Genomic DNA, 24,986 nt, shown 5'->3' with positions numbered 1-24,986 from the left:
GTGCTGAACACCATGCTGGTTGCTGGTAATTGGGAAGATGAATATTACCTTTGAGCATCTTGAGGTCTAGTGAGGCACACAGCTGACTCTAGTACGTGATATAAAGGGAAATTCATCACACAGTGAATTGTAAAGACCTTAAGCTGGGCCAGTTTTAATGTTTCATAGTGTGTTTCCTTCTGGGCTGTGGCTGGTATGGAAGTTTTCTTTTTCCCTTCCCCCTGTTTTATTTTTAAATAACAGTGTATTGCTGCTGCTTTTGTATAATAGTTCATTTTTAGAGAATGAATAGTAGTAAAAGACTGAGATTTAGTGAAAAATGTCTGATGAAGAAAATAAAAACTATAGGCCTACAGGTTGAACTAAGATAACTAAGACTATCATTTAAAGTATGATAATAAGTATTTTGTATAGTTTTCCAGAAAAAGAAGTTCTTTATTGAGTAACATCTATGGATCCTTACGACTGGGAATATGGCACTCCTAATTTAAAGTTTGCTAAATTTTTTCGTAAGTTCAACAGTGTAGGTGTTGGCTTTTTTCATTTTCTTTGTTTGTCTCAGTACACTGATGTTTTGTCTAAATAACATACCCTCATGCTTGAATTGTTGTATCTAATTTAGGCCTACTAATTATTAGATATTATCTTTTTTAAAGAGTAGTGAAATCAAAGATACATATTGTTACAAATATAATTACATTTCAGAGACTGAAGTTAATGAGTTTAGTTTGTAGAATAAGTTTTTATGTCCTTACTGACAGCCCACACCAATAACTTTTATATTTAATTCTATTTCATAAACTCCATGTCAGGTTAACAAACCCAATTTATTTTATTATATATTGAACAAAATTACTCTTTCAGTAAAATTTTACTTAATTTTGAGTTTCAAAAAGTAAATGTGGACATCTTTGTCATTTAAGCATCAGCTTTCCTGAGTTGTTTTAGATAGAAGTTGCTTCTTGGTTTCACCGATGAAGTGTCATGAATTACTGTGCAGAGAAAATGAGAAGGGAAGGGCAGTAGGGTTCCCAGAGAGGAGATAACTGTTCTGGCTTAACTAGGACAGGCCTGGTTTTGTATGAACCTTCCTGAATGGGTATGTATTCAGAGTCATGGCCTAACAAATGCCTTTGACTGTTTATTCCCCCTGAAGGACAAGCTGGTGGCAGAGGAATCTTCCCAGGCCAGCTCAAGTGTTTGGGAAGGATACCCAAGTGCTGGCTCTGCAGTCCTTCCAGACACCTGGGGTCACGCTGGTATTGTTAATCAAGTCACTTCCCTCATTGTGTACATCCAGTTCTCACGTCAGAACCTAGAGCCAGTTAGAGCTCCACCGATGGCAACTGCTCTTGGCAAAGAGCTCAAATTTCCAGCACAGCATTTTGCTCTGATTTTTTTTCTAATCAAGAAGTTACGTGCTTATTATAAAGTTTAAGCAGGATGGAAGAGCATAAAGAAGAAAGTAAAAATATCTAAAATCTTACCACCCAGAGGTAATTACATTTAATATTATCCATAATAGAAAAGTAATAGGCACTGAGATACTTTTCAACTTGGTCTTTCAGTTCCAAGAACACGAGCATGACAGGGCACTTCCCTTCCTCCCCCATTAACAGCTTTATTGAGCTTTACTTCATATACCATACAGTTTACCCATTTAAAGTGTACAATTCAGTGATTTTTAGTATACTGATAGAAGTGTATAACTATCGCCATAATCAGTTTTAGAGCAGTTTGATCACACCATTAAGCATTATCACCATTCTTACCCCCCACACCCCAGGTGGCTCAGTGGTAAAGAATCCACCTGCCAACCCACTGCCGTATTCATGCCTGGAAAATCCTGTGGACAGAACAGCCTGGCAGGTATAGCCCATGGGGTCACAAAGAGTCAGACATGACTGAGCAACTGAGCATGCACACACCCTTACGTCACCCCATTCCTTCATCCCTCCCAGCTCTTGGCAACCACTAACCTGTTTTCTGTCTCTATATATTTGCCTGTTCTGTACATTTCATATAAATGGAATCATACAACATGTGATCTTTTGTGACTGGCTTCTTAGCACAACTTTTTCACAGTTCATCTATTTTGTAGCATGTGTCATGCATGGCAGTTTGAAAAGTAAATCATTAGCACATATTTATAAATCCAGGCATACTTTCTAAATTTTAACAGCTGAGTTTCTCATTTTAACAATTTATTTTCATGTGTTAAAGTTGTATACAGTGAAAGTAATGATTAATTCTGAACATTTTCAAAATAAATAGGTTATAACCAAAGCAGAAAGGCTTCCTCATATTTTTTATAAAACCCAACATGTTAAAATGTGGTAAATGGTGTAAGGTAGAATCGTGTAGTGGTTTTCTGTGTCAAATTGATTGTATATAGAGAAGAATGCTGGACCATTTGTGAAAATCTCTTAGGTTTATTGTCTTGGCTCTCAGGCACATTTTCTCGCCCAGCATTGTCCTGCCTTCACTTTTACCCCCATATCCAAGAGCATTAGCTTAGAAACTTCATACTTTTTTTTTTTAAACTTCATACTTTTTTGATTCTCCTCTCTTACAAAAGTAGGGAAGAACAGACATGGTCTTTGAAAACTTCTGTGTTGCACTTTTAGAGTGAAAACAGTTTTCTTAGTTAAAAGAATTTCACCTCTTCACTTAAGGATGAGGGAACGAAATTGTGTGAATTTCCTTAAGAATGTTTTGAGGTGTTCTCATATTATTAGATGCTACCTCTCATCCCCAGATGAGCCTGGCCCATGGAATTGGGTCCCCATCCCCTCCCTCTTCTCCCTCCCACTTTGCCTAATGTTAATGTTGCCTAAAACTTTTAAGTCTAGGCAGATTCTTCACATTTCTTAGAAAATTTAGTATTACCCAATTTTGTATTTATACTTAATTATCTCCTTTCAAATTTTTGAAGTGGAAAATCTTTAAAAACATAGGTAATTAATAAAACTTGAAACAGGAAATAAGAATGCCTAGGAAAGGAGGGAGAAATAATTATCTTAGTTGTCTGGAGACTAATAGTAACTCCTGCTGACTACCAGAAAGTTCTAATCTTCAAAGAGGGAGCATACTGGTTGACCAAGAAGATCACAGACAGAAGACATGTGCACATAGGAGGAGCATACAGCTCATTTGAGAATTTAAAAGGCCAGCGTACCCAGAGAGAAACAGAGTATGAGTTGGATGAGTTAGGATACAGTTACATCATGGGGAGAAAGCACTGGATTTTGGTATTTATCTTTAGATCAGTGGAAAGCTATTGAAGCGATTTTACTAAGGGAGATGATTTGATCTGGTTTAGTTATTAAGTATTACTGGTTTCTGTGGGGGAGGGGAGAGGTAGGACAATCAGGATGAACAGATTAATTAGGTGATGCCATATATAGGCTAGTGATAGTGATGGTGTTAGTAGCTTCTGTGTCTGACTCTTTGCAACCCCGTGAACTGTAGCCCACCAGGCTCCTCTGTCCATGGAATTCTCAAGGCAAGCATACTGAATTGGGTTGCCGTTCCCTTCTCCAGGGGGTCTTCCCAACCCAAGAATCGGACCTGAGTCTCCTGCATTGCAGGCAGAGTCTTTACCTTTTAAGCCACAAGGGAAGCCCCATGTAAAATAGTCTAGGCTGGTGTATTTTATGTCCCTAAATGCATGTGTATTTATAGTTTATGTTTAGTATTGACATGTTGAATACATTATAAAATGTGAAATTATAGAAATATAAAAAGAATGAGAAAAAATGAACAGAAGTAGAAGTACTACTATTTTCTTTCCCATCGCAGGGTATGATTAGTATTCTGGGATATGAACCCCACTTTGCAAACCAAAAGATCCTGAATCAAAACAAGAGATCATGGAACATGAACAGTGGCAGTGGAGATGGTTTGGAGAGAGAAATGCAGAGATTGTATTCATAGGACTTGGAAATAGGTTGAATAGTAGTAATAGACGGAACGGAATCCCCAGGTGGCTCAGTAGTAAAGAATCCACCTGCCAGTGCAAGAGCTACGGGAGACTTGGGTTTACTCCGTGGGTTGGGAAGATTCCCGTGGAGGAGGAAATGGCAACCCACTCCAGTATTCTTGGTGGAATAATCCCGTGGAGTGAGGAGCCTGGAGGGCTCCTTCCATGGGGTCACAAAGAGTAGGACACCACTGAGTGCAGAATAGAAAAAAGAGGTGAAGAGAGCCCTAGATATCTGGTTTGCGTACCTGAATAGATTAGAGAGTTAACCAGATGCTGTAGTAATGAGCTCAACATCTTTGTTAAAGCATTCTGCCTGAACGTGCTGCTTTCTCTGAGCATATTCTTACTAATTTCTTAGTAAGGAAGGACAGGGAGGGGTGGGGGTGGGGGGATGGAGGTGGTAAGGTGATTGATGGACAGGCCTTGATCTATGCTCAGGAGGAAGAAGCAGAGACACGAATGCTGGACATGAGTTACTCTTGCCTTTGGAAGTGTCATATAGACCCTGCAGCTTGACTCTTCAGTTTCTTTAGCTGGAGGTAGTCACTCATTCCACATCCAAAGGGCTTACGAAACAGGTGTTGGAATGATGCTGTTGCCAAAGCCTAATCAATTATCAGCAATTTATCAACTGTGAGCAGTCATCTTCATACTTGCTTAGAAAGAAATAAAATGCGTTTGAGGCCCTAATTTAGGGGAGAACTAAAGAAATGAAGAGGGGTGGGGAAACCCAACCATACAAACAGTTTTGCCTAAGACTCAGTAATTTAGAAAAAGAGAGTGGTGGTATTTTTTTCACTCATGACTATGGACATGTAATGTTTCATTTCCTGAGGTATGTAAGATTTTCCTTTGTTAAAAACTATATGTATTTTAAAACAGTTTGAAATTCTTTTGAAAATGTTTTAAAATACCACTTTAAAAATACCACACTTTGAGTAAAATTTACTATTTGTAAGTCTCATGTCATTTAGCACAGTGCCCTGCAGATAGAGTACATTTTTCCTCCCATTTTTATTGAGGTATAATTGACAAAATTGTAAGATGTTTACAGTGTACATCATGATGATTTGATACATGTATAAGTTGTGAAAGGATTTCTTCCATCTGGTTAATGCAGCTATTGCATATTTATCTTTTCTGTTTGGTTGATTAGTGGTTTTGTTTGGTAAGAACATTTATGTTCTTTTCTCAGAAAATTTCAGTTATACAGTACATTGTTATCAACTATGTTTTACATTAGATCTTCAGTCTTTATTCATTTTATAGCTAAGAATGTGTATCCTTTTACCAGCCTATTATCGATCCACCCCACTCCCCAGCCCCTGGCAATCACTCTTCTACTTTCTGTTTCTGTGAATTTAGCTTTTTAGGTTCCACATCCAGGTGATTCCATGCAGTCTTTTCTTTGTCCAGCTTATCACAGTTAGCATAATAACTTCAAGATCCATCTACATTGCTGCTAATAATAGTATTTCCTTTTTCCTATGGCTGAATAATATTGCAGTGTGTGTATATTAATATATATATATTAATATAGTGCATCTTCTTTGTCCATTCATGTGTTAATGAACACTTAGGTTGTTTTGTATCTCAAGTTTTGTGACTGTTGCTGAACTGAACATGGGAATGCAGATTATTTCTTCAGTTACCTGTGTTCAGTTCTTTTGGGAATATACCAAGAAGTGGGATTTCTGGGTTATATGGTAGTTCTGTTGTTAATTTTGGGGGAAATTTCAATATTGTTTTCCATAGTAGCTGCCCCAGCTTCTATTTCATGGTACCTACTTTTTGAAGAGAGGCAACCATACCACACTGCAGCGTCTTCCTCCATTCTATTCTAGATGTATTAGAACAAACACAAGCACATTTGCTTTCAGTCAGTTCAGTTCAGTCGCTCAGTCGTGGCTGACTCTTTGTGACTCCATGGACTGCAGCATGCCAGGCTTCCCTGTCATTCACCAACTCCCAGAACTTACTCGAACTCATGTCCATTGAGTCAGTGACACCATCCAACCATCTCATCCTCTGTCATCCCCTTCTCCTCCCACCTTCAATCTTTCCCAGCATCTGGGTCTTTTTCCATTGAGTCAGTTCTTCGCATCAGGTGGCCAAAGTATTGGAGTTTCAGGTTCAGCATCAGTCCTTCCAGTCCAAGGGACTCTCAAGAGTCTTTCTCCAACACCACAGTTCAAAAGCATCAATTCTTCAGCACTCAGCTTTCTTTATAGTCCAACTCTCAACATCCGTACATGACTACTGGAAAAACCATAGCTTTGACTAGACGGACCTTTGTTGGCAGAGGTCTCTGCTTTTTAACATGTTTTCCTGCCCTCTCACAACTGCTGACAGTAGCTCTTTGCAGTCATGATGATGATAACCTGGGGCCCTCGTGGTAGCCACTGCTAATTTGGATGCTGGTGCTGTGCTCACTCAACAGACCAGCTTTCCAGAGAGCACAAACCAAATGAAAACCAGCTCTAAGCAAACATTTTCTCATTTAATCCTCAGAAAAAATGCTGAGATGGGTAGTATCCTCATTACAAGTTGCTTTGAGATTAATTGCTGTGACACCTAAGGTTAAAAATGTGAATACTAAGAATCTACTATACTAATTCTTTATAGCAGTAACAGTAATACTGATCAAGTGACATCTTGTCATTTTCTCCTAGTATCTCACCCAAGGTTTCTGTACTCCCCTGCTTGTACAAAACACCTAACGATAAAGTATGTTAAAGGGTGGAGAAAGCCTGAGGGATAGCTGTTTTACAAACTATTAGAAATATATGAACAACCATGACAAGACTATTTCACGGTCGGTGTAGCTAATAGAGATAGGTCATTTTTCTTTTCTTGAAGTCTAAAATAGAGGTTAAGTTTTGATTTTTTGATACATCTTAACCTCCTCAGTTCGTGTTTTCCTTTAGGGTCCATCCTTATTTCTCTAAGCCCTAAGCCTATTTTAATACGCTGATTTAAAGAGAAATGTCCCTTTTTTTCTTTTTCTAACTGAATTTCTTCAATCCGAACACTGAACCTTCTTTTCGCATATTCTATGCTCCTCCCTCAGTTGAGCAAAGAGTCAGCAGCATCAGTATTAAGCAGGAAGTGCTGTTAGCCTTATGCATATGATGGAATGAATAATTTAGTATCTTCGGGAAATGCAAACTGCAGTAGAACTCAATCTAGCTTATCAGAATTTAGATAGTTCTTTACAGGGTGGTATGAAGTAAAAGTCAGTAGGAAAAAGATGTTTAAAGATACCAGGTTGCATAGAATATTGCATAATTGTTTAAATTGTCACGAGATTGGGAGTTTTGTGTCTTATGTGGTAATAATGTTTTACCTGCATTCTGACAAATGTCAGATGACTTTTTGCCAAAATGATTGGTAATGGAATGTGGCAGTTTCTTTGCTGTCAGAGACGAGATAATTTCTCAGGTTTTTCCTGTAAGTTTTTAATATTTTTCTTATTTTTTAATCCTTTAAATATAAATGAAAGGAACTGAAAGGTAAAACCTGAAGACTAGGCATGTTTATTTACTAAAGGCTTTATAGAAGTAGTCATTTACAGACATCGGTAAGACAGATCTTTTTTTTTTTAAGTTTAAACTTAAAATGTAATTACTGATTGGCATGATCTGATTAGGCTAGTAGACATTTTATATGTGTGCCTGTGGTCTTTTTTTATGTCATTACTGTAAATAATTGTGCATGCTACTTTAATAATAATTGATTGGGTGGGTGGAAGTACTTAGCAAAGGTGACATTCATTAGTCTTGTTTGTGTTTAAAAAATCTGCTGTATTTAATATCTTTAAAGCAAGATTTAAACTTAATTGGATTGTATTAAATCTAATTTCTATAAATGATAAAGATTTTCTTGATTATTTAAGATTTATTACCATTTGCAGGTGTATATTCTTAAAATATAAATTGGTTTGGTTCTGATTCTATGCAGACTTTTTTTAGTTAGCATATATTGTATTATTAAAGAATACAGTTTTAAGGGAAATACTGTCTTGTTTGCCTTTCTTCAGTCTTTCTTAAGTCAGTATATTTTTAACTTGTTCACTGTTTCTTGATTAATACTGATTGGAAGAGAAAATCTTTCCCAAGCTGAAAAGAATTTCTTTAGTATTTTATAGAAAAGTATTGATGTAAAGTTTTGAATGTTATTAATGTAAAACTAAAAGAAATTTAGTTTTGTTTTTCCCACCCTAATTTTGAGTGTCATCTTGCTTTTATAAAAACCTTTTCATAAATTATCACCTCCTCCTCATTGAATTTTTCACTTAAAGAGAATTTATCTCATTAATACTCAAAGTAAATTTTAGTGTAGATAGCCTAAATACTAAATGGCCTTTTGATGTGGCCACACATTTTTAGTAAGATTTTTTTTCAAATGTGTATGCATACACACATGTTGAAGAAAAAGGAAAAGTAAAATGTGGCTTGATAAAACAATAGTTTTGATGTTTTTCAAAGTGAAAAATGAAGATATTCTTACTTTACATCAATAAATATGTAACACTTTAATTGTTGGAGGCTGTTTAAAATGGCTTTGGTCTTTTTCAACTAGGAGAAATGAGTTCAGCTCATGTTAAGCTAATCATAAGCATTTCCCTTAAATTTTGTTCAGCTGCAGCTTCTTTTAAATGAGCAATACTGAAAGAGGGTAACTATCTTGAAATTAACTAATGGCCAAAGGTTTGACTCCGTGTATCTCAGATACATTTATGTTTTAAGATAAATTGTAAAATTCAAATTGATGCGTTCTCTGATTGTGTAACTCAGGAAATAATTAAGCTGTAAGTGCATCATTTGATCTGTGGCTTATTATAGGGTTTTTCCACAAAAAAAAAAAAAAAACCACATAAAATTTTTTGAAAAAATTATGTCACAGAGTATGAGGGTCTAGCTAGGACGTATGTATAATACGTTTTGAACCTTTCAAAGCACCTTTTAGTTTATGTGAAGTTCTTCAGATGGCCCCGTTGTCTTTTGAAGCTTCTAACACCAAGGTGTCTGTTGCAGCCCAGAGCAAGGTTACTGCTACCCAGGACAGCACTAATTTGCGATGTATTTTCTGTGGTAAGCAACATTATGTTTACATTACTTTTTCAAGCTGTGGTACATACTACTTGCGCATTTCCATAACTTTTGTTTCCTTAGGCCATGGTCTGGTTTGTGGAATTTGGGATATACAGCAAGCTACTGTTTTATGTTGTGATATTTGTTGTGGTTCATGTAGGTGATTTGGTCAGCTTTTGAGTTGGCTTCCTAGCGAGGGTTTAGTTAAAATTAGGATCTCAGAACTAATTCTTGTTCACTTCTTCCAACATGAATGAGAGGGGTTTTTGTTTGTTCGTTTTTGTTTTTAACTACTTTGTTTGAGAGCAGTCTTTTAAATTAGAGTTTTAGAGGGAAAGTTTTATCCATCTTACTATGATATCAGGAATGTAATTGGGATTTACTGGAAGGGAGCGTTTGCTTAGCTTGAATTAGTTTCCAAATGTACATGTTGTGAGGCAGCTGTGAGCTCTTTCATGCTTTGATAGGTTGATTTTCTGATCGACAGCCTCCTTGATTCAGTAGGTTAGATATCTGTGGCTTAGGAGTGAATTTAGGCTTATAGTGTGTTTTCTTTCACTCTCACGCTCATATACACATGTGTGCACATATATGTGTTGTTTGCATGGACAAATCAGTTATGTCACTTAGCCTTTTTTCCACATTACAGTTAATCAAGTATATGCATATCCTTCTCCTTACTCTAGGATATATCTGCATATGTAAACATTTACACACACACACAGACATACATCTGAATTCCTTTTAGTTTCATTTGATTCTAAAACTTTGGTTTTGAAAACCCCAGTTCAAAAAGTGACTTTTAAATCTTACAGGCGCAGCAGCCCCCGTCTTTGACTCAGATATGCCTTTTTTACCACTATATACCTTAACTGGCCAGATTATTTTATGAGAGATAGAATGATAAACACTACTAAAATGTTATATGAACAGTTCAGCTGTGTATCTTTATTTTATCCACGTGACTCAGAGTTTTTGATATGCTCCTTCAGTACTACTAATATTGTTTCTTTACCTATAAAGAGAATTGTTTTAAGGTTGATATACTTGCTGGTTTAGGCAAGGAAATATGTGTTATAAATTGCCCCCCAAAATGAAAATTCTGCTGCATTCCTTAATCACCTGAGGTTTTATTTTATGATTGTTCCAGGTGACAGTTATAGGAGTGGGCCTGTCATGCGGCCCTGTATAAACACTTCACTCCATCTCAGATTCCTCAGTTAATCCTTGCAGATTAAGTGTTTAATTAGTAACTTTTAATTTTGATTTTTCTGCCTCCTCCTGGGGGTTCTTCCAGGCCATCTTTTGGACTAGCTGCAAGTGTGATTGTTCCTGTTTGTGTTATTAGGACTCTGTAGCTCTTTTTGAAAACTTACTTGATGTTCTATACTTTGCTACTTAATATGTGGGGTTTCACATGCAGAATAATAGATAGAGTTTACCTAGTTGCAGAATAATAGAGTTTACCCAGTTGCAGAGAAGAAAGAGATTTGGCCTTCATAAAGGTGAATTTTTTAAGCTGTAAAATAAAAGCAAATTTCCCCCATTATTACCTTTGATTGATTGAACTGTGTGCAAACAATATAATTACCACATTGCTAAGTTTAAACTTGATTGTATTGTGTATAATAACACTTATTTGTCTTTTAGTCCTGTGTTTTTAAATAGTCTGTGGCTAAGTGTGAAACAAGATATGGGAAAATTAAAATGTGACAATAAGTGAAATGTGCTTTAGCCAAAACTCAGTACTAAAGTCAAGACTGAAATGCCATTCATTCCTGGTTTAGAGAGATGTTCTGTTCTGATTTCCATCATTTGTAAATTACTGTATCAGCGACATGGACACATTTTCTTTATTAGAATCAGTGATTTACATACTTTGCTACATGAATCCTAGCCAGGACACATTAAGACCAACTATTGTCTCTGGCTCTGGTAATAAAACAGAAAAAAACTTAACTCTCATATAGCTACTGTTCTTTATGATACTAGAGTAGGGACAGAGCAGGTTCACTTGTCTCTTCTCCCTTTTCCCTCCAAAAGAACTGTTGACTATCCTGTGATGCTCCTAAAATGTTGTTATTTAACCCACTTGTTAGAAAACTACCTTTTTTTTTTTTTTTTGGCATTCTCTGAGAACACAGATACTCATGTAGACATATGACCTGTGTGCAGTGACCAGTAGTTGTGTTACAGAAAGTACAGTGGCAGCTGACAGCCTGTACTCTCACCTGCTGCTTCATGTTGTGTGGTGCCTTTGGTATAATTTACCAACTGTGTAGCCCCGTAGAGTGTTGGACGAGAAGAAAGAATGTAATCGTGTACCTAAAGTTCATAATTTACCTAGAACTCTTACTTAATCTCACAGTACATTTATATTATTTTTAAATGCACATACATTTCAATGTGCTTGTTAATTGTGAGTTGACTGTATTGATAAAGAGGAAACAAAATAACCAGATTAAATATGGATGTGAGAAAATGCTGGGGGAGGAGGCTTCTCCTTTTCTGTTCCCACCCCCACCCCTTTTAAAGAAAGTTTTTGGGAAGATAACCCATTATCACCAAGAACCATGTAGAAAAGAATTTTAAAGAGTGTCTTTTAGTTCTTGGATTCCTCCCATTTAAAAAGGATCTTCCTTGTTGTAAACTATTTTTATAATTAGTAATATAAGCCAGAAAATATTACCCACATTTTTTAAAGCTCCTTTTAAAACAAGTTTGCTGAGTAAACTTAAAACTCAAAACTTAAAAAAAAAATCCAAATTAGTTTTTATGAATTGCTAAAAGAGAGCTTTCTCACATTCAGATTTTTTTGTGAGTTATATCAAACTTTCGTTAGTTTAATTTAAAAAACCTTTAAATGAAATCAGTAGGATTGAGTTATTGACATCTTTCTCTTTGTGTTGAAACTTAACATCAAGAGCTTTTAATTGGTGAATTTAATCTATTAATATTATTGTTACAATAATAATTACAGTGCCTGGTATAGATGTGTTAGGATCAAATTTGAGATTGATGCCAAACAAATCCGACATTCACCTGATTAATTATTTGAGCCGCATGAGGTTTTAACTTAAATATCCAAACATTATTTTTGAAAATTGTTAAACCATGATGGTCTTGTGAGTTGCCCATGCTAAATACTCACATTTAGTATTTTTTTTATAAATATAACTTTGGAAATACTGCCTCCAACTAGTTTATGTTTTCAAAAGTACCCTCCCACCTTGTTTGTCCCCGTCCTTTGGCCAGAAGAGACAAGTAATGTACACTGAACATTAGTATATGGCTTAATACGGCAGTCTGTTTTTGTATCATTATCTTGATATCAGAAAGGGGAGAATTCCAGTCTGTTTACTAGACACTATATATTTTCATTTATGCAAACATTTAAATGCATTCTTAATTTTAGAAGCTTTTTGATTTTTTGTTGTTGCTGTTACTGATGACATGGAATTAATATATTTTTATATTTCCTTTATGTGGCTCTTAAAATAGCAGAGACTTTTAGGAAATCTAGTGAAGTATCATTGCAGTTGTCATCTAATTTGTCTTCAGAGGACAAATTAAATGATTAAAAACATGTAAAGAGATGAGGGAAAAATTAGTAGGTAAGTGCAGATCAAATTTTTTTTTACACTTGCGATATAACAAGTACTGTATTATATTCTAATGAACCTTATCGTTCTCTTTGTGAAATCTCCACTAGTATAAAATAGATACTTGGGGCTGTTAACTCAGATTTACAAGAATTTGCTTTAGCACTTAGAAGCATTTATTTATTAACTGTATTTTATACTAGTGGTCTATAAAAACACTTTCAAAATATCTGCCAGGGGCCTTTGCTAGCACACTAGAATTCACAAATATGTATAGCATTATCATTATGCATATATTTCTCTCCAAGAGTGAAAGATAACTACTATTTCTTTATTCTCTTCTTTACTGGATTAAATTCAAGATTGTTCTATTATAACTATAAGCATTGTATATTAGGTCCAGTATTTTATTTATCTCATTTTGTGACACAATTTTTATATCCAGTGACATTAAAATGTCCCATTGTTTAGTGGCCTTCTTTATGAGATGCTAAAAATGGGTCTGCATTTTATATGACATGGGAATGAATGGTCATTAGTTTCTCATGACAGAATCGTGTTGGTTTGAATGCAGGTTTTTTGTTTTGTTTTACCCCAAGTGAAAAATTATTGCAGTTATCTCTGTTACATTAAAAAGTTCAGATAAGTAGATTAATTATATGTGAAAGTTTAGCAAATGTTTGTTTTCACCAGTGCTGGAAATGCCAGGCCATTAAATAAGAATGGCAACTTAAAGTGGGCAAGTTTGATAAATGCATTAGCGTGCATCAGTCTAGTAATAAGGTTCTCATGCTTTCTCTCTCCTGTTTTTCATTTCCAGTGTTCTATTTAGGTGAGTTTTTGAATTCTGATTTTTCATTTAAGTTCTCCCTCTCCACTTCATGAATAAGTACCCCAAAGAGAATGTCTCATTGTCTTAGAAAATGTCAAGCTTAGGTGCCTATTCAGATGCTCATTGAACACTTGTTTTACTCAAGCTCTTCATATATAAATGTTTATTTTTCCTTTATTGTTGATGTTTTCCATTTGTTTCAAGTAAGCCTTCTGGAAATAATGACAGTATTTTGTTGCAGTCTTTCATTTGCTGTGTGTTATATGAAGCTTATATTTTATTTTGCTAAACAAAAAGAAGATACATTTGTAATTATGTGATGGTTTTATGTTATTCTCATGATTTTACCTCCTCTATCCAGCACAATATAAAGATAATGTTCATTTATAATGTTTCCCTCCCTTTTTAGGGCCAACATTGCCTAGGCAAAATTCACAACTACCTGCCCAAGTTCAGAATGGCCCATCACAAGAAGAATTGGAAATTCAAAGAAGGTAAATTCCCAAGTTATTATTTGCCCCTGTCTACTGCAGAAGACCAGTCTGTGAACATCTGATATTGAAAGTAGATTGTGTCTCATCATGAACTGTGTACTGTTAAGAAGTCTTCAAGACATCTTATTTTTATAGCTGTTATAAATTAATCTATGATTGTTACGGCTGTCAAGTGACTAATTTGGAAGGTTGAAGTAGTGTTGACTGTATAAGGCATTGGACATTAGATATGACTTAGTAATGAAGTGTATAGTCATTCTGATTTTGATTAAACTGCTGGTTTAATGAAATCAATAATATTATCTTCATTATTTTCAGTGTAGTGTAGAAATACATTTGAAATTATAATACAGCTTCATCTAGGGATTTTTTTTTCTGAATTAGCAAAATAGTCTCTAAATTATAAGCTACTTTATAACAAAACAGTTTTATAAAATTCAGGTACAATCAGTAACTAAAATTAAGCTAGTCAAACCAGGTGTCCTACTTAAAGAAAGGAAAACTTTTTGGAGATGTTGATGTTGCTTTTTATTACTAGTAGATTACCCCTGTTTTGTTCTGGAAATTGATAGCCATCATGTAGATGGAATTTTCCAGTTGAAAGGGATTTGCTCCATGCAGGCCAGTATTTTTTATTGTTGTCTTTGATTTGGACCTCACATCTGAAACATTCTTTATATTCTTTATGTTATTAATACATGTGCCACGTTTCCCTGACGGGTGGTCAAGGGATCTCTTGCTGTGGTTCTGTGTTGGTTACTTTGCTGTGTAATTACTTAGTTCTTGAAGAATGCCCTCCAGGATCTCCCAAAATGAATTTTGTTTTTGACAGTCTGTATCTTCAGGTAGTTCCAGAAATAGCCTCCATATTTGGTGAAACTATGTCTGCCCTTTAGAGTGATGCTGTGACAGATATGAATAAAATGAGTTTCTGTAGAAATAAAATTGAAAGGACATAATCATTTCAGTTCTGTGTTGAAAGTTTTAAACATACTAGGATAATTCTAACAGAAATTGTAATGATCTGTCTCTCACACACACAAAAAGAAAAGTAGTTAGTAAAAATTATCATAGAGGACTTCCCTAGTGGTCCAGTGGTTAAGACTCTGTCTTTGCACTGCAAGGGGCACATGTTTGATCCCTGGCCAGGAAACTAACATCCCAATGTTAAGAGTAGTAGATTTGTAGAAGGCTAGGAAGAATCAGGAGAAAACCCTGAACATAGTAAGTACATAATCTTTGGGTGCTACAAAGTGGGCAAGCAAGCAATCCCAGACACAATTGCTGGAGGCCAGGACAGTAGAGAATAGAGACAGAAACCATCTGCTAGTACTGCTGACTCATTCAGGGTCACAGGTGGGACATCCGCTTTGCACAGGGCTGTCAAGAACTTGCAGCATACAGTTTTAGTTGGAAGTGAGTATTTTAAGTGAATTTTTAGTAATTGTTACTAGAACACCATGCCTCATGTATGTTTTTTCTCTTTTCAAAGTGTTCATCTGAGCGAAGTTTTTCTCTTTGTATATAAGTAGATGCTTTTGAGTTTGAAAAGTGAAGATGTTTACATTACTTGTTTAGTTGAAGACTTGAACTCAGTCATTTTGAAGCATAAAATCCAAACTTCTGAAAAGTTCATATAAATTTTATATTTTTTGTCCACAGTCACGCATAGACTGCTTTCTCCTTCCACATGACACCAACCAATTTCCTTCTCTCTCCAATAGTTATTTCATCTTCATTCCTTTTCTTTATTCTCCACCCACTTCTTTTTTATTCTTATGAAATCTGCCTGTGTCTCCACAGATCTACTGGACATGCTGCTTCCATCATTTACTTAGACTAGTCTTCTCTTAGAACACATGTACCACTTCTCTTTCTTCATTTTGATACTTGAGAATCTCTTCTTTTTCCTAACCCTTCTCCTTTTCTCTCCTTTTTGTACCTCTTTGTTTTCTTATGTAAGTTTTTACACTAAACTATCTTTATTTTTTCTTTCTGCACATAGTATAACCTTTGAAAAATTGATGGTTTGGTTGGGTCTTGTAGTTTTATGCTGATGGCTTCAAAATCTACAGCTCCTAATTATCCAGTAGAGATCTAGACCCATATTTCCAGTGAAATGGAGTAGAGTCATGGGTCCTTTTTGAGAACTGGGAGGAAGTGGTAAACCACTGCCTCCTTCTATCCTGTCCCCCGCCACAGACACACCCTTCAGATAGGTGTGTGTGATTGTGCACACGTCTGTCCTTACATGGTCCAGAGGATCACAGACCCCTTTAATTCCAACAATGGATGCTTAATGAAAATTCCTGTGTAGAGCTCATCCACCTGGGTATCCCACTGATGCCTGAGTTTAAACCCTTATGATGTCATTCGTAATGTACATTCCTTCTTCTCTCTAATATTTCTCCCAGAATTGCTACTTGGAAAGTCTATAATTATCTTCATTCATGATATCTATTCAAATACAGTTCATTCTTTCTTTCTCTAAAAGCCTGTTGGGTTTACTGTTCTAATAGTCTCATTGGTAGTAGCTTTCTCCAGTATTTATTCTCTTATATACTACTATAGATTAGACTTTCTAGTTTTTCTATCTTTAACCTAGATCCCTTTCAGTTATTCCTACTTTATCACTGCCAGATTAATTTTTTTTATTAAACTTTTTTTGCTCAAACAGTACAGGAGGGTCTCAAGTTAGGGAGGGTAATCTGCTGCACAATTATGCCTTCTCCTCATATTAATCACCAGATTTAAACATTTTTAACCATTTCTACCTTAAGTACTTTTGATGAGTTCTCCCATAATAATTTGTTTATATTTCTATTTTTTGATTAGTCACATTACAGAGAGTAGCTATTGAATCTTTGCTATGAAAAATGAAGATTTATTTACTTCCCCTGCCAATTATGAGTAGTTACTATTTTCAGTTCTTCTAAGGCTTTGCTGGTAGCTCAGCAGTAAAGAATCTGCCTGCCAGTGCAGAAGACACAGGTTCGATCCCTGGAGAAGGAAATGTCAACTGACTCCAGTATTCTTGCCTGGAGAATTTAATGGACAGAGGAGCCTGGCGGGTTATAGTCCATGGGGTCGCATACAACTGAGTGACTAAACAACAACAGCCTTAGACAATATGTCTTAACTCCTAACTCTGTAAGAAGAGTGCAGTAGTTCTGTACGTCCTGCTGCCCCCTTTCTTCCATTCTGCAACCTAGCTTTGGCAGACACATCATCTTTTTTATTATTTTCAAGGTTTATACATTTGCAGTCTTTCTGTTACTATTATTAAATTTTTGTCTTTATGTTATGTGATCTTTTTTCCCCCTTCCTAGAATCCATTTAACCTTCTTAGTAACCACAGTAGTCTGAGTTTTCACCAAGATGTGATAAGATTAGGTTTTGGGGTCCTCCCCTGTTTATTAAGCTCAATACTTGGTGGACTGTTAATGTTTAAGACTTAGCCACAACTCCTAAATTTTTAAGAAGTTTTAATTTCTTTAACCATTTCCTTCTGTTTCTTCTCTTCTCTTTTTGGGGAGCTCCTACTGATCAAATGCTGTGCCTCCTGAGTTATTTCCTTATGATGCTGGTGTTTTCTCATTTCCTGCCTCTGTTTCTTTGTTCTGTATTCTTAGTGATATTTTTTAAGATATTTATTTATTTATGGCTACATCAGGTCTTAGCTGTGGTGCACAGCTTAGGAGTGCATGGGCTCTGTAATTTGTGTTGCACAGGCTTAGTTGCTGTTAGGCATATGAGATCTTAGTTCCCTGACCAGGGATTGAACCTTTGTCCCTTGCATTGGCAGGCAGATTCTTAATTACTGGACCACGAGGGAAGTCCCTTCTTGGTGATATTTTTAACTGTACATTCTAGACCAGAACTGTCCAGTAGAAATAGAAGCTACATATTCAATTAAAATTTTTCTAATAGCCATACCAGCAGAAGTAAAACATAAAATTATTTTTAATGATTAGGGAGCAGAGGGATGACTGGTGAATTTTCTTCAGATAATGTGTGTGTTTCTTCATCAGCTTGATTAAGGTTATGTTTCACATTTCCATCCTCTTGTATCTGCTCGTCTCAAGTTAGGTCTTCCCCAGCTTCTTCTCATGTCTGCTTCAGCCATCCTCCTTGTGTGTTCTGGACTCTGGATGCCTCCACTCTTCAGTCCAGTTGTGTTCAAGGCTAAGTGTTTTGTTCTAAGTGCTTATAGTACATGATGGTGAGGAGTGGTGGACAAAAAGCCTCACCCTAATCAGAGAGGGAATGTGGCATGGTGTAGTAGAAGTTGGTCAGTGCTGTGGGGAGAAGTAGAGCTGAATAAAGGCAATATATGTTGCAGGAAGGCAGGGGAAGTGGTTATAACTTTAAAGAGGTTGGTTGGAGTGCATCTTCTAGAAATGAACGGAAGGAGTTAGCAGAGTAGATGTCTGGGTAAGCGCGTTGCAACAGAGAGAATGGTTCTGCAAAGCCTTAAGGCAGGACTGTGCTCACGTGTGTAGGGAGGAACAAGGAGATGTTGAGGCTTTAGCCGAGAGAACAGATGCAAAAAAGGAGAGTCGTATCATGCAGGACCTTGCAGGCAATTATAAAGAATTTATCTTTTATTCTGAGAGAAATGAAGTACCCATTGGATGATTTTGATGGGAATGATCTGGCTTAAAATTTTAACAGAATTAGTCTGGCTGCTCTAATTCTGTTAATTATGGGATTCCCTGGTGGCTCAGATGGTAAAGAGTCTGCCTGTGATGCGGGGGACCAGTGTTCTATCCCTGAGTCAGGAAGATCCCTTGGAGAAGGAAATGGCAACCCACTCCAGTATTCTTGCCTGGAAAATCCCGTGGACCGAGGAGTCTGGTGGGCTACAGTCCATGGGTCGAAGAGAGTTGGACATGACTGAGCGATTTCACCTCTTAGTCTGGCTGCTCTGTTGAGACCTTAACTAGGTGGGAGATAATGGTGGCTTCCCCAGGTAGTGGGAGCAGTGAGAAAGGTCCTCACACTTTCTGGTGGACTGATTGTACGTGAGTGTGAGAGAAGAGGAGTTGTGGCTTTTAACGTGAACTAGTGGGAAGGATGAGATTACTATGAACTGAAACGGGTGAGACTGAGTAGATTTTTTTGGGAGAGATCAGATGAATTTTGAAAATAGGTAGTTGGATGAACTAGTCTGTAGAAACTGGGAAAGAATTCTAGACATGTAACTCCTCCCTACCCTTTCTGTCTTCCGAAAATTTGATGATAAATTTGGTCTACGAAAGACCACTCTGTAATTTCCTACTTTGTAATGGGTTTGTTTATGCACACTTTAAATTCCATTAGCATTCTGGAGTGGGGAAAGATAGTCTGACTGGTCAAATCTACCAACTTGAGTAAGAGTCCAGACACTCCTGTCACTCGCCGCCTGCATTCCTGGGGGCCAGCTCTCCTTACACCCAGTTCAGTTCTCTGGCCTGGAGAGCCCCTCCATGTGTCTCTTTCCTCTGTATGACTGTTTCTACACCATACTCTGTTCTTCCCTCTGCACTTCCCTCAGTAGCATTTTACCTCTTCTGTCCTGCCCTTCTTGTTTTTTTTTGTCTTATCATTTTTCTGTAGACTCTTCTCCAGGTATTTTAATGATGTTCTTTTCTGAACTCCTACAATTTAACCACACGCTTTTTATATTTTATTGTTTGTTGTTTATTTTACATATGAGTCTTAACCTGTACAGTAAACATCGTTGGCTGTTTGAGAGTAGGATCCTGAATAAAGTTTTTAATAAAAAGCCAAAAAGCTAGTGGTACTGAATTCATTTATATGTAGGTGTTGGGACATAACAGGCAGAAAATAGGAGTTCATAAGGTTGTTGGGACCATTAAATAAGATAATACGCACTCTTTTCATGCTGCCTGGGCTATTCTGTCTGTGCTCTGAGAGCCGGCAGGAGGCATTCCTGACGAGATGTTCTCTGAGCTGTGCCTTGAAGAGGAAGTGAAGTAGGAATCTGAATCTGATTTCTGAAGAATCTGCTTTTGTTTGGGACAGTCCATTGGACATTGAGGAACTTCATTTGCAACTTTAGGGACATCAGTTGTACAATGTGAAGACTAGGAATGGCCATCTGCTTTCTGGTTTCTGCAGTTTTGTTGATGAGTGGTGTTACAAATTGAATAGTGTCTCCCAGGAAATCCACCACCTCAAAATGTAACTTTTTGGAAATAGAGTTGTTAGTTATGATGAGGTCATACTTGAGTGAGATGGACCCCCTTTGTCAAATGTGACTGGTGTCCTTATAAGAAGATGAGAAAGTTACAGAAGCAAGATAATCATGTGAAGACACAGAGAGCACCATGTAAAGATGGAGGCAGAGACTATAGTGATCCTTCTGCAAGGCAAGGAATGCCAAGAATTAACGGCCTTCTGAGAAGGAAGAGGAAGCATGGACAAGACTCTTCCCCTGAGGCCCTTAGAAGGAACCCGCCCTGCTGACACCTTGATCTCAGACTTTAACCTCATACTGAGGCAGTGAATTTCTGTTGTTTTAAGCCACCTAGTGTGTGGTTCTTTATTATGTAACCAAAGAAACCAGTATAGGTGGTCACTAACTTAGTAGGCCAGCAAAAGCTAAACTGACGCAGGACAGAGAAGAGAAGATGTAGGCGAGAGGCCATACCGGAGAGGGGATGAGTGAAAGCCGCCAACTTGGTCTCTTTCCCTTGCTCAGTTGCCGTCATTGGCAGCCAGACCGTAGAACTCAGGTGAGGAAGAAGAGTCCTCCTCCAGAAACTTGCTCAGCCAAGAGAAAAATCAAAGATGTTGACATCCAGGGTCCTTCCCAGTGAAGCTCATTTTTTTAAGGCCTTCTGAATCAGCTTTAGTACTGCTTATAAATGTGAGTGGACAGCCAGGGATCATCATGTCTTTAAGGATAACTTCTACAACATGAAGACAGATCAAAACAAACAAAAAAATTGATATTGGAGGAAATAGATGTAATAACAGGGAACAGAAGAAAACCTAAAAATATACTGTAATAGCTTCAGAGAACTAAGAATATATTTTATTCATAAAGCAAACATTTGTAGCTATTTTAGACTTCCCTGATATTCCAGAGATATTGCTTTCCTAATATGGCAGGAATGGGAAGTGGGTTTGATCCCTGGTCAGGGAACTGGATCCTGCATGGCAGAGCTTAAAGATCCCATATGCTGAAACCAAGACCTGATACAGGAAAAAAATATGTGCGTGTATCTATATACAAATATATAGAGAGATATTTGTATCTATATGTAATATAGATCAGATCAGATCAGATCAGTCGCTCAGTCGTGTCCGACTCCTTGCGACCCCATGAATCGCAGCACGCCAGGCCTCCCTGTCCATCACCAACTCCCGGAGTTCACCCAGACTCACGTCCATCGAGTCAGTGATGCCATCCAGCCATCTCATCCTCTGTCATCCCCTTCTCCTCCTGCCCCCAATCCCTCCCAGCATCAGAGTCTTTTCCAATGAGTCAACTCTTCGCATGAGGTGGCCAAAGTACTGGAGTTTCAGCTTTAGCATCATTCCTTCCAAAGAAATCCCAGGGCTGATCTCCTTCAGAATGGACTGGTTGGATCTCCTTGCAGTCCAAGGGACTCTCAAGAGTCTTCTCCAACACCACAGTTCAAAAGCATCAATTCTTCTTTGCTCAGCCTTCTTCACAGTCCAACTCTCACATCTGTACATGACCACAGGGAAAACCATAGCCTTGACTAGATGAACCTTTGTTGGCAAAGTAATGTCTCTGCTTTTGAATATGCTATCTAGGTTGGTCATAACTTTTCTTCCAAGGAGTAAGCGTCTTTTAATTTCATGGCTGCAGTCACCATCTGCAGTCATTTTGGAGCCCAGAAAAATAAAGTCTTGACACTGTTTCCACTGTTTCCCCATCTATTTCCCATGAAGTGGTGGCACCGGATGCCATGATCTTCGTTTTCTGAATGTTGAGCTTTAAGCCAACTTTTTCACTCTCCACTTTCACTTTCATCAAGAGGCTTTTGAGTTCCTCTTCACTTTCTGCCATAAGGGTGGTGTCATCTGCATATCTGAGGTTATTGATATTTCTCCCGGCAAACTTGATTCCAGCTTGTGTTTCTTCCAGTCCAGCGTTTCTCATGATGTACTCTGCATATAAGTTAAATAAACAGGGTGACAATATACAGCCTTGACGAACTCCTTTTCCTTTTTGGAACCAGTCTGTTATTCCATGTCCAGTTCTAACTGTTGCTTCCTGACCTGCATACAAATTTCTCAAGAGGCAGATCAGGTGGTCTGGTATTCCCATCTCTTGAAGAATTTCCCACAGTTTATTGTGATCCACACAGTCAAAGGCTTTGGCATAGTCAATAAAGCAGAAATAGATGTTTTTCTGGAACTCTCTTGCTTTTTCTATGATCCGGCGGATGTTGGCAATTTGATCTCTGGTTCCTCTGCCTTTTCTAAAACAGCTTGAACATCACACACATATATATTTTAAAAAGAATGAGTGTAAAGAAATGTACTTAGAAAATCTTTTTGAAACAGCATTAATTTTAATAATAGGAGGCTTGAAAAATAAGAATGAGGCAATTGTCCTGAAAATAGCAGTAAAAGAGATAGTATATGAGGGGAAAAAAATTAAGATCAGATTAGGTGGCATTCCATCTAAATAATAGGAATTTTAGGAGAACAAGATCAAAAATGTGAGGAAATGGAACCTGCAAACAAATAATATAAGGAACTTTCCTGGAATTCAGTGACCTGATCATGGTCAGGGGTGCTGACTTCTTCTGAAAAGGGCCTGACAATAAAGGTCCTAGACTTTGTGGGCCACAAGGTCTCTGTGGCATTAGTTCATCTCTACCCCTGTAGCTTTGTAGGATGGGCCAAAATTTTCTGGGGGAAAGAAAAAGAGTAAGCAAACAAACAAAAATAGATCACCCGATAATATTTGACCGCATTGAGAGGGTCTAGAGTTCTGATGGAGAGTTTGGGTTAGATATGGAAAAAAGAATCAAATTCTGAAAATAGCCATTTTTAACACCACTGTTTAGAAAAGAATTGTTCTGGAAGGTAAATATGGTCAGCAAGAGTAAGTTAAGTGGCTGCTGATGTATCCAAAGTCATGACTTTATGGAGAATAAGTAAGGTAAGATTTTTAGGAGGGTTAGAGGGTCTGGGAATTAAATCATTTATGTAGTCTAAGTCAGTAGATAACTTCTAAATCTGAAAGACTAAGAAGTATTAGTTCTAAACAAATAAATTAGAAACATAAATATCAAGTGTTGAATGTAGTTGTTTCTGGGGAGAGGAATCAGAAGTAATGAAGAGTTGAGAAGAGGATTAGTGTGTTGGATTCAGTTCAGCCACTCAGTCGTGTCTGACTCTTTGCAACCCCATGGACTGCAGCACGCCAGGCTTCCCTGTCCATCACCAACTCCCAGAGCTTGCTCAGACTTGGGTCTATCAAGTCAGTGATGCCATCCAACCATCTCATCCTCTGTCATCCCCTTCTCCTCTTGCCTTCAGTCTTTCCCAGCATCAGGGTCTTATCCAGTGAATCAGCTCTTTGCATCAGGTGGCCAAAGTATTAGAGCGTCAGCTTCAGCATCAGTCTTTCCAGTGAATATTCAGGACTGATTTCCTTTAGGATGGACTGGTTGGATCTCTGCTATCCAAGGGACTGTCAAGAGTCTTCTCCAACACCACAGTTCAAAAGCATCAATTCTTTGGTGCTCAGATTTCTTTATGGTCCAACTCTCACATCCATACATGACTACTGGAAAAACTATAGCTTTGAGTAGATGGACCTTTGTTGACAAAGTAATGTTTCTCCTTTTTAATATGCTGTCTACTTTGGCCATAGCTTTTCTTCCAAGGAGCAAGCATCTTTTAATTCCATGGCTGCAGTCACCATCTGCAGTGCTTTTGGAGCCCCCAAAAATAAAGTGTCATATTTCCACTGTTTCCCCATCTATTTGCCATGAAGTGATGGGACTGGATGCCACTATCTTCCTTTTTTGAATGTTGAGCTTTAAGCCAGCTTTTTCACTCTCCTCTTTCACTTTCATCAAGAAGTTCTTTAATTCCTCTTTGCTTTCTGCCATAGGGTGGTGTCATCTGCATATCTGAGTTTATTGGTATTTCTCTTGAGAATCTTGATTCCAGCTTGTGCTTCATCCAGTCTGACATTTTGCATGATGTAGTCTGCATAGAAGTTGAATAAGCAGGGTGACAACATACAGCCTTAACGTACTCCTTTCCCAATTTGGAACCAGTCCGTTGTTCCATGTCTGGTTCTAACCATTGCTTCTTGACCTGCATACAGATTTCTCAGGAGGCAGGTCAGATGGTCTGGTATTCCCATCTCTTAAAGAATTTTCCACAGTTGGTTGTGATCCTTACAGTCAAAGGGTTTGGCGTAGTCAAGAAAGCAGATGTTTTTCTAGAACTTGCTTCCTTTTTCTATGATCCAACGGATGTTGGCAATTTGATTCCTGGTTCCTCTGCCTTTTCTAAATCCATCTTGAACATCTGGAAGTTCATCTTCACGTACTGTTGAAGCCTGGCTTGGAGAATTTTGAGCATTACTTTGCTAGTGTGTGAGATGAGTGCAGTTGTGCAGTAGTTTGAGCATTCTTTGGCATTGCCTCTCTTTGGGATTGGAATGAAAACTGACCTTTTCCAGTCCTGTGTCCACTGCTGAGTTTTCCAGATTTACTGGCATATTGAGTGCAGCACTTTCACAGCATCATCTTTTAGGATTTGGAAGAGCTCAACTGGAATTCCATCACTTCCACTAGCTTTGTTTGTAGTGATGCTTCCTAAGGCTCACTTGACTTCTCATTCCAGGATGTCTAGCTCTAGGTGAGTGATCATACCATCATGGTTATCTGGATCATGAAGATATTTTTTGTATAGTTCTTCTGTGTATTCTTGCCACCTCTTCTTATCTTCTGCTTCTGTTAGGTCCATACC

General features: G+C 37.5%; 1 protein-coding gene across 13 annotated transcripts in view; it reads left to right on the top strand.

Annotated features, from left to right (window-relative positions):
- The window catches only part of ENAH (ENAH actin regulator), a 157,902-nt gene that overhangs the window by 102,214 nt on the left and 30,702 nt on the right, over positions 1 to 24,986 (top strand). For 8 of the 13 annotated variants that reach the window (XM_061382378.1, XM_061382380.1, XM_061382370.1 and 5 more), the window contains exon 4: positions 13,922 to 14,006. In XM_061382378.1, coding sequence (XP_061238362.1) covers positions 13,922 to 14,006 — 85 coding nt within the window. Of the gene's footprint in view, positions 1 to 9,021; positions 9,079 to 13,921; positions 14,007 to 24,986 lie in introns of all 13 variants that reach the window. The other 5 variants (XM_061382369.1, XM_061382368.1, XM_061382372.1 and 2 more) reach the window with 1 other exon arrangement.

Source organism: Bos javanicus, chromosome 16 (genome assembly GCF_032452875.1).
Source record: "Bos javanicus breed banteng chromosome 16, ARS-OSU_banteng_1.0, whole genome shotgun sequence".
Lineage (NCBI taxonomy): Eukaryota > Metazoa > Chordata > Mammalia > Artiodactyla > Bovidae > Bos > Bos javanicus.
The sequence above is the reverse complement of the archived record's forward strand: the minus strand, read 5'-3'. Positions and strand labels throughout refer to the sequence as shown.